The sequence below is a fragment of the Mandrillus leucophaeus genome, unplaced genomic scaffold, assembly GCF_000951045.1.
Source record: "Mandrillus leucophaeus isolate KB7577 unplaced genomic scaffold, Mleu.le_1.0 Scaffold291, whole genome shotgun sequence".
Lineage (NCBI taxonomy): Eukaryota > Metazoa > Chordata > Mammalia > Primates > Cercopithecidae > Mandrillus > Mandrillus leucophaeus.
Genome location: NW_012103043.1, coordinates 187,701 through 197,767, shown reverse-complemented (window position 1 = coordinate 197,767; position 10,067 = coordinate 187,701). Strand labels below are relative to the sequence as shown.

The window sequence follows — 10,067 nt, the reverse complement described above, 5'->3', positions numbered from 1 at the left end:
TGGGGGTTGCCTCTCCATCCTGCTCCCCACACAAGCCCTAGCCTTGCCCTGGGGCCTACGTCGTGTCTCAGGACTGCAGGGCTTGAAGCGAGGGGCCCCCCAGGTGAGGAAGCTGGAGGTGGGGTGGCTGTGGGGGCACCGGATGACTCTGGCATCGCTTTCTGCAGCACCCGGAACCTGTGTTCTGAGCTGAGCTCACATCCTCCTGTGCTTTCTGCTCCTCTGGGGGGATGTGAAGGAGAAATGGAGCCCTTGGAAGTTGTACTCTCGGGTTCACCTGCAGTTCTGGGCCCAGGTCTGCAGCCTCCACTCTGGGCTTGCCTGCTGTGAGGTGCACTGGTTATAGGACTGTGTAGGGGCTGATATCAGGTGATCTCAGCCGTCACCTTCTCCCAGCCCTGGCTTCCAGCTCATGGGGTGGGACTGTCCCGCTCACCTCTCTGCCGTAGGCACTGCCCATCTTATGCTGCTGGCCCTGGCCTCACCTTGTCTCTCCCACCAACAGGAGCTCCCAGATAACAGTAATGTGGGCCCCAGGCTCCATGCAGACCTGGCAGGTCCTCTGTGCACTGCGGGCACACTTGCCCATTGGCCAAGGATATGGGTGTCTGACCCTTAGGAGTCTGGTGGCCTGACAGTCCTGTGCCTGCTTTCTGCAGAGGTAGAGGGGCCCAGCTGGGCCCAAGACCAAGGTCTGGCTTCCAGACCTCAAGTGGAGGTCACAGATTGTGCATTCAGGGTGGGGGGTCTCACTGCTCAGGGACACACCTGGCCTCTGCTCACACTGCGATCCTTCTTGCTTTGAGTGTGCCCAGCCTGTGCTAGGCGATCTTCTCTGGTCCTCTCACGCCTTTCCTAAGTGCTGAAGTTCTCTGGAGGCTGGTGCAGGGCCTGATCTCTGCCACCTACCTGGGGCCACTGCTAACCTGTGTTCCTCGATAGTGAGTTCCTGCAAGTTCCTGGGGTGGCTGAGCTCCAGATGTGCCCTGGGACCTGCAGGTGGATGTAGGGTTGCTGGACAGGTAGGATGGGACTCTTAATGGGTGGGGGATGTGGGGCCTTTGGTGCTTTATCCCATAGGAAAGGGTGCATGTTGTCCTAAGGGAGTCCCCAGGAAGTGGGGAGGGAGGGGGAGGAGCACTGTCTAGGTGCTGACCACCTCAAGCACTTGGCCAGCAAGTGGGCCACATGCTTTGGGAGCAATGGGTGACACAGCAGGAAGCACAAAAGACAGGCCAGTGCACCATCACCAAGGGCTGCTGAGCAGCTTGCATAGCCACTGGGTGGGGAGGGCACACCGGGAGGTCTCAGCTGGGGCTGCCCCTGGAGGACAGGGCAGGGAACTTGAGGGCTGAGGACAGAAATCTCAAATGACTCTGGGAAATAGAGGAAGAGGAGGATGCTGAGCGAGGGGCTCTGAGGGAGTGGAGGTAGGTTAGAGTGGGCTGAACTGCAGGAGGCCAGGGGGAGTCGTGGACCCCTGGAGCTGGCCAGCCCCAGGGCATTGGGGAGGAGGCCAGGTCAGAGGGAGACAGTGTGGGCCTGGCAGGTGGACCCTGGCAGAGGCCCTCTCGTCCCCCACAAGGCCAGGCCACACCAGGAGTCTGCCTGTACCTGAGCACCTGTCCTGTGCTCCTAGGCCGGAGACCACTGTGTGTCCGGTGGGGCAGTTGGCTGAATCCCAGAGAAAAACACTCCTCACTGGGCACTCTTGATGCTTGTACACACCCTGTGGTTTATTTGGTGGTCAGTAAAGAACGTCTTTGCTACTAAGTGGAAGAAAGCTAATGGAACGTAATCAAAATAGTGGTTTAATTGACGAATTTTACTTGCACCTGTGCCTTCTTCAGATCCTACCTGCCTACTTAGTTAATGTGAAGGCCGACTGCGCCATGCTCCCCCACCATGACCCCCACCACACACGACGGGGCCATCGTCATGCTAGGTGCTTGCTTTCCCCACCTCAGCTCCGGAGACGTGATGGTCTTTGGCCCTGGAGGTGTCGGCCAACCTGTCCTCCACCCTGTCCTCGTTCTCGGGCACCACCAGCAGCCGGTGCTGGGTTTTGGCTCCAAGCTTGTGGTCGGGTCGGTGGTCGGGCCGGTGGTCGGGCCTCAAGCCTGGCTTGGTGTCCAGTTTGCACTCGGCGCGGTACTTGCCCTCCCCCTCCCTCTTGAAGGAGGCAGAAGACATGGCTTTGGGCTTGGGGGGCTGCAGCCACGAGTGGCTGAGGATCTCATCGATGTGGAGCCGCTGGCTGACGTCAGGCTGCAGCATGCGGTAGATGAGGTCCTTGCACTCACAGGTCAGGTTCTTGGAGCGCGGGAAGTCCACACGGTGCTCCTTCTGGATACGCAGCATCTTCCTGATGTCGGAGTCATCGTAGGGCATGGAGCCGCAGACCATGATGTAGAGGATCACACCCAGGCTCCAGATGTCGTACACCTTGGGCTGGTAGGGGATGCCCTGCAGCACCTCGGGGGCTGCATATGCCGCTGACCCGCAGAAGGTCTTGCTGAGGATGATGCGCCCATTGCTGTCCCGCAGGCAGCGCTTGGAGAAGCCGAAGTCAGACAGCTTGATGTTGAAGTCCTTGTCGAGGAGAAGGTTCTCGCACTTGAGGTCCCGGTGGACAACGTCCAGGTCGTGGCAGTACTTGACGGCCAAGGAGAGCTGTCGGAACATCTTGCGCGCCACGTCCTCGTGCAGGGCTCCCCGGCACTTGATGAACTCGAGGAGGTCGCCCTGGACGCCAAGCTCCATGATGATGTAGATGCGCCCGTCAGAGGTCTCAAAGATCTCGTAGGTCTTGATGATGGAGCCGTGGTTGACAGTTGCCAGGATGTCCATCTCCCGAGGAAGGAATCTCTCCACAAAGTCAGTGGGTGTTTTCTTGCGGTCGATGATCTTGACAGCCACATTGAACTTGAGGCGCTCAGAGTAGGCAGATTTGACTTTTGCGTAGGAACCCTTGCCAAGATTGATGCCTACGATGTAACCCTTCTTCCTTAGGACTGTGGCATCGTCCATGGTGCCAGGAGCGACTGGCGCCGCTGCCGTCTACATCCCCCCGTCACGTGGGCCAGCGGGCATTGTCCTCATTTACACTACCGGGAGGTGTCTGGCTGGGCTGGGCTGGGCTTCAACTCAGGGGTGGAACACTCAGCATTGTCTCTGGGTGACTTCAGCGAATGAACTCATAAAGCCAAGGAGTGGGGGCGGGGACTGGGCTGAGGGGGAACAGGGTTCCTGGAACCATGGAAGCCAGGCTGGTCTGGCAGGAGCGCCCGCTCCCCACCCGCTGGAAGGAAGCCTGTCCCCAGACAGGACTGTGGTAACCCTGCTGCTGCTGCTTGCATTGGTTTCCCTGTCTGTCACACAAGTCAGGCCGGAGGGGAGGCGGCCCACGTCCAGCCTGTTTCCATCACCTGTGGGGACCGACCGTGCAGTGATCTTTGTCTCACTAGGGTGGGTTTCCTGCAGCTTCTTTGGACTATGAAAAAAAGCCCCCCTTGGGCTGTGTCCTTGGTGTGGCAGGACAGTTCTCCCTGACAGTCACCCAGACAGGCCTGCATAGCACCCCGGTTACGCAGACAGATTTCCACAGCACTGCCTTAACATTGAGCACATAGTTAAATCTAGGGAAATTAGTGCCCAGACATCGAAGCTAGAATTGAAACATACGGTCAGGAGCCTTGCATGGGCTTCTCTCTTGCTGGAGCCAGCCAAAATAATAGGAACGGTTTTACATTCCTAGTGCCAGGACCCATCTCGGGTCGACAAAATCTGAAGACAAGTCAAGGTAACAGGCAGCTGTTTGAATAGATTCATTGAATAGTCTTGAGGCAGCTCTCTGGACCAAGCTGTAAAGGAGATAAAATCAAAATAATCACACCCGTACCACAGTAGACAGGCCTTGAAGGCACTGGGCCCCTTTTAATCAGACTTAGCAAGCATTTTTTTTTTTTTTTTTTTTTTTTTTTGCCTCTGACCTACTTGAAACAAAATCGGTTACCAGTAGACTTAGGTGATTGCTAGCACGTAGGCATATAACCCCAACCTCTTTAAACACTAGGAAAATCGTAACACTTTGAGGTGGTCTGGTGGAATTATCTCCAGCCTTCTCCCTGTATCCAGTTACAGTAATAAATTCCCTTCTTTCCTAGTTTGTCTGCTTCTTGTTATTGGGCCTCAAGAAAATGCAGCTGGACCTGGCTTGGTTCTGGGAACAGTGGTACCTGGGAGGGACTGCCCTGGACCAGTCCGGCTGGCAGTGGTGCCAAGCCTGGTAGATGAAAGCAGCCCTGTGTTTGGGAGCGGAGGCGGCAGGCCCCTCAGGGTAGAGAGCCGGGCAGGTGAGTCGCTGCTGCTCCAGCGAGCAAGGGCCTGTGTATGGGTGGGTCAGCGCTGCAGTACATGCCAACTGGGTGCCCAGGGTCCAGGGCAGGTGCCTGCATGTCTGAGGGGTGGGGCAGGGCCTCCCTTGGGTAGAGGCGGCAGGAAGGCACCTGGGCAGCAGAGAGCTTGGGAGAAGAGAGGGCTTTTTCTGAGAGTGGCTGGGAAGGAGGAGGGAAGTGAAGGAGTCGGGGCTTTTTCTGTAAGTGGCAGGCCGCCACTGCAGGTGCAGGACAGGAGAAGGGCCGTCCCAGTTGTGTTTTAAGACGGTCAGTGGCAGAGAGGGAGACAGAGTGGAACTGGCTTTGTGATGAAGGTGGGGGCCAGTGCCTTCGACCAAGTGAGAGGAGGCTGGGCCAGGGTGGGCCTCGGGATCAGCAGGAGACAGAAGGTCAGGTCTGTCTTGTTTGCTAGTCTGTCAGTGGATGGGCCCTGGTGCTGGGGAATCCTGGGGCTGAGAGCACCCAGGCCGTGCACTGGGAAGAGCAGGCACCTGGGTGAGGAGGGAGTTCTGAGTCATGTCAGTTTGGGCCTTTGTGTGGAGTGAGCAGCAGTCGCCTGTTGGAACCCTGACACTGAGTATCATTTGCATCTTGGGCTGCCTTTTGCACCTGGAAACAGTGTGAACATCCTGTGTCAGGGCTGGTGTGTGGATCTGTGCTTTGGGAAATGTGGCATCCTGTACATGTCTCCTCAGGTGCTTTGGACGGATGTTCATTTGTCATCCATCACAGGCATCCTGGGTCCACAGGGAGTGGCCGGGACAGACGAGTTGTGTGCTCAGCGTTCAGGGGAGAGGGAGGAAGGCCTGCTCCCAGGTGGGGTTTAGTCCTGGAAGGTTTCAAAGAGGAAGTGATGTTGGAGCTGGGGTGCTGGGAATCAACAGACTCCATGGGGTTGACAAGAGGGGCAGGACATGTCAGGCAGATGTGACATCTTGGCCCTGGCATGGCTGTGTGAACCCACTCTGTCTGGAGTACACAGGGAGCACCCTGTGTCTGGAGGTCACTAGGGAAGATTGGAGAAACAGGGCAGCCAAAGTCAGGATGCCAAGCTGAGAGGCTCAGATGAGCAGGATGGGCCGATGTGCCCACAGTGACTGCCTTCCAGCAGTGACAGCCTCCCAGAGTCCCACCCGAATCTCTTTGTAGCATCGGTGGTTAATAGCTTTAGTTTGATGCTTTCCTTTCTCCTGGGAGTCTCTATGGCTGAAATGACCAGCACTTCACTCCTTTTTTTGTCCTAGAAGGGGCTGGCTATGAAAATTTGCAGGCCAGGACCCAGGAGCATGAGAATTCCCACTTACCACCCCTTGACCCTTTCCCTTGCTCCCCTAAATGACCTATCTGGGGCATTTCTCTGCATATCTGCTTGCCCTGCCTTTTCCCTTCCCTTCCCTTCCCTTCCCTTCCCTTCCCTTCCCTTCCTTTTCCCCTTCCCTTCCCCCTTCCCTTTCCCCTTTCCTTTCCCCTTTCCCTTCCTTTCTTTTCAATGGAGTCTTGCTCTGGCACGATCTCAGCTCACTGCAACCTCCACCTCCAGGGTTCAAGCAATTCTCATGCCTCAGCCTCTCAAGCAGCTGGAATTACAAGCACGCACCATGATGCCCAGCTAATTTTTGTATTTTTTAGTAGAGATGGGGTTTCACTCTATTGCCCAGGTTGGTCTCGAACTCCTGGCCTTAAGGGATCTGCCTGTCTCAGCCTCCCAAAGTGCTGGAATTACAGGCATGAGCTACCGTGGCCTGGCCGGATATCTGCCTTCTTGCTAGACTCTACCAATGCCTTCTCCCTCTTTTTGTGCATTCTGCTTCACCCCCTGAGTGCCTCTCTGGTCCTTGGGGGACATGCCAGAAGAGGCAGGTGTCAACATTGCAGAGGCAGAGCTGCCCAGGCATGGAGTGGGCTGCTTCATCCAGGAAGCACACACAGGGCCGGGACTCCTGGTGTGTTTGACAGAGAGGGTTGGATTGGATCTGGGGACCTCCAGCGTTGCTCCTAGGGTTGCAGTCCTGTGAGCCAGGTACCTGCACACTCTGAGAAATCCACTTCCCTCTGAACCTTCCTTTCCTTTATAAAGTAGACACCTGTTTACCCATTTGTCCCCCAAGCACTGAGGGTCTGCCCTGGGTGCTGAGGTACACTGATGAGCTAGACCACCCATGCCTTCCTGGAGCCCAGAGGCGAGGGAGGCTCAATCACGCCAAGTGTGTATGCACGATGGTGGCTGTGCCACGCCTCAGAACCATGGTGCTGTGAGGACAGGGAACTGGGGATTGGACTTTGGGAAGCTGAGGAAGGCTGAGGTCTGAGGAACGAGCCAGGTGGAGGGGGATGAGGATGGCTATTACATGTGACGGTTTGAAGGGATGTGGCTTGGCAGGAACATGGACAGGCCATGGAGGGCCTTGTTGAGGTCCTGGTCCTAGCACCTCTGAGGGTCCTTGAAGGGGTCTGAGCCAGGGCTGAGCCACCTATGGGAGTCGCCCGGCATGGCGAGGCCACCTGTGGAGGGGTCACCTGGGCCTCCTGCCCTGGGCAGTGTGATCTCAGATACTCTCTCTGAGCTGTTTCCAGCTGTAAAGCGCAGAGCAGGAACTCCTCCCGCAGCCCCTCCCACCCGGGCTCACCTGGCTGAGCTACAGTGAAGCTCCCAGACCTGCTTGCTGGCCACTCCCCTGAGGACCAGCGCAGGTCTGTGGGGATAATTGGGGAGGAGGGCCCAAGAGCCATTCCTCAGGATGTCCCACCCAGGCCCCCATCCCGGCACTCTGGGCTTCCTCTCCACCGTGAGTTTCTTGGTGGGAAGAACAGGGTGGCCCCTCGAGGCCTGTTGGCAGAGTACAGAGTGGCAGGCTGCTGAGAACCCCTAGAAGGCTTTATGGAGGCCTCAGCCCCTCAGCTGAGCCTGGAGAGCTGGACAGAGTCTGCAGGGGCAAGTTCCCGGTATGATTATGGGCCATGTGTGTGATGGGGGCACAGTGGTGAGGCCTGGTGCCCAGAGGCCAGGGGAGGATGCATTGGGCCACAGGAGGACCCCAGAGGCCAGGGTAGGTTTCTCCCCGCTGGGCAGTGGGAGCCAGGCTGGGTGGGGGATGGCTCTGGACACTGTTGGAGGTGGTGGGAGGGTTGGGGTGGAGGCCTGAAATTAAACCACGTGGAAGGGGGCTTTGGGAGCATGAGGAGGCAGGTGGACTTGAGGAGTGCAAGGAGGGCCGGTCCAGGCTCTCACTGGACCCTACTTCTCCAAGGGGACTGAGGTTGGAGTCTTCCTGAGGTAGAGAAGTGACCATAGGTAGACTGTGGACAGTGATCATGGATGCTGCTGGCAGTGGAGCTCCTCTGCTCTGACATTCTCTGTGTCCAGCACCTGCTTCAGGCCCCGCCCCGGGGGAGTGGGAGTCGCACAACTGTCCTAGCCTTGGGTTTGACTTTGGCCCCATCCACTTAGAGGCCATGGGAGAGGTGATTCTGAAAGCGCTTGTCCTTTGTGTGTGTGTCAAGCCTTAGGCCCACATAAGGTTGTCCACAGTGGGGCGAGGAGAAAGGGGCCATGGAGAGGTAGCCCTGCCTAAGATATGCACAGGCCATGCAGCACACTGTAGCCAGTGGTGCCAACTTTAGGCTCATGACCCCTGTGGGGCTCCGATGGTCAGCATTCCCTGTCCTCAGGCCAGGCATGCATTGTGGTTGCCTGGCCTATCCTACTTGCCAGTGTCAACTTCTAATGCTGGCAGGGGTGTCATCCCTGGGGACAGGCTGGGACGGGGATAAGATGTGCTCAAGACCACACACGACTGTGGGACATGCTTGGGCTGGAGTGTGGTTGGGCCATCCAGCAGAGCCTCCTACTTCTCCTGGGCTGGAGAGTGACCACAGGGTGTGGTGACCCCGGCACTGTTGAAAGCTGAGTGCTGGCTGGACACAGGGGGCCTGTGGTGGACAGAGCACAATGAACGAGTTGCCCAGCAGGGTAGGGAGCTCAGGAGTGGCTGAGAGGCTGGCCACTTGTCCTCTGCAGCCTCTTGCAACCCCCACTGGCAGCCTTGTGGGGCTGCAGAGGGCAGGTCTGCCCAGACCCTCAGTCCCAACTGTACACAGAGCCTGCGCTCCTCTGCAGGGGTGCCTCGGCACACTTCTTGGTCCTGTCCTCTCCCTGTCCTTTCCTGACCCCAGCACCGCACTTGGGGGTGTCCCTTCTGAGGCAGCAGCTTCCTCATTCACCTCTCAGCTCTGGCCCCTGCCCCTCCAGGTCTCTCCCAGCCCCAGCCCCAGCCCCAGCACGCGCTTGAGGTCATGGTCTGGGCTGGGCATGCTGGGATGTGTTTTCCCAAGTGAAGAAGGAATCATAGCACAATCTGAGTGGGAAACCCGTGGAGGGGAGCCCAGGACTAGTCAGTTGAGGCAAAGACATTCACTTTGGCATCTGCATTAATATAGTGATTTATTGCTCCTTTAGCAATGTGGTTATGAAGTTCAAGGGGAGAGAGAAGAAACTGATGAAAACAGCGGCTCATCTGGGACTGTCTTCCTTCTCTGGTTTGTGCCTTGACTTCTTCAGAGCTTGGGCCTGAAGGTGTGAGCTCCATCTCATTCACTGCTGGCATACTGGGCCACAAATGCTCACTAGATGCGAATCTCTGGAGGCCTTTGGGGGGGCCCTTCCTCTTTCTCCCTGGTTGATGGCTTGCTGGGGAAGCCTAGGACGTCCGACTGCCTGGACATTTGCATTGCCAACCCCTCAGGTTTTGTCTCAGGTTGTCTCTTGGGCTGTGCCTCTTCCCCAGACTCCAGCTTGGTGGCAGACCTCTTGGCAGAGCCAGGTTCAGGGGTCCACAAGAGTTCAGTTCCCCGGGAGCTTTCCCCCTCCTTGTTGATGACCATAGAGGGCAGTCCCTGTGCCTTGGGCTGCACCCAGCATTGGCTGAGAATGTCATGGATGTGGAGCTGCTGGCTGATGTTGGGCTGCAGCATGCACTAGATGAGGTCCTTGCACTCATCTGTCAGGTTCTTGGAGTGTGGGAAGTCCACGTGGTGCTCCTTCTGGGTACACAGCATCTTCCTGATGTTGGAGTCGTCCTAGGGCATGGAGCTGCAGACCATGATGTAGAGGATCACGCCCAGGCTCCAGATGTCATACACCTTGGACTGGTAGGGGATGCCCTGCTGCACCTCAGAGGCTGCATATGCCACCGACCCACAGAAGGTCTTGCTTAATCTCTGTTGGCCATTGTCATCCCGCAGGCAGAGCTTGGAGAACCTGAAGTAGAACAGCTTGATGTTGAAATCCTTGTCGAGGAGAAGGTTCTAACACTTGAGGTTCTGGTGCACGATGTCCAGGTCGCGGCAGTACTTAATGGCCGAGGAGAGTTGGTGGAACATCTTGCACGCCATGTCCTCGGGCAGGGCTCCCTGGCACTCGATGAACTAGTTTTTTTTCTCAACCCTGGCTGGGCTCCCAGGGCAGACCTGGGGCTGGGGGCCAAAGGCGGGGCCTGGATGCCACCCTGAGCACTGGTGGCTGCTCTGAGGACAGTATAAGCAGCAGGGGCAGCACTGGACAGTGGCTATTGTTTCTTCTGGCAGTGGAGCCCTGCTGCTGTGCCAGGCTCTGCGTCCGGCACCTGTTCCAGGCTACGCCCTAGGGGAGTAGGGGTCACATGACTATCCTAG

General features: G+C 57.3%; 1 protein-coding gene and 1 pseudogene across 2 annotated transcripts; both read right to left on the bottom strand.

The window, feature by feature from the left end:
• Nucleotides 1-1,794: 1,794 nt before the first annotated feature.
• Nucleotides 1,795-3,618, bottom strand: TSSK2 (testis-specific serine kinase 2). Its single transcript, XM_011986001.1, has one exon. It carries the CDS (start codon nucleotides 3,028-3,030, stop codon nucleotides 1,942-1,944), a length of 1,089 nt encoding a protein of 362 aa, XP_011841391.1. The 5' UTR covers nucleotides 3,031-3,618; the 3' UTR covers nucleotides 1,795-1,941.
• Nucleotides 3,619-8,826: 5,208 nt separating this feature from the next.
• On the bottom strand, nucleotides 8,827-9,821 carry LOC105543883 (annotated as a pseudogene). The gene has a single exon (XR_001006682.1). The product of XR_001006682.1 is annotated as a testis-specific serine/threonine-protein kinase 1-like (transcript).
• Between the last annotated feature and the right edge of the window lie 246 nt (nucleotides 9,822-10,067).

What these genes read in the sequence shown, in the direction of transcription:
- TSSK2 (XM_011986001.1), bottom strand. Translation starts at nt 3,030, where the DNA reads ATGGACGATGCCACAGTCCTAAGGAAGAAGGGTTACATCGTAGGCATC.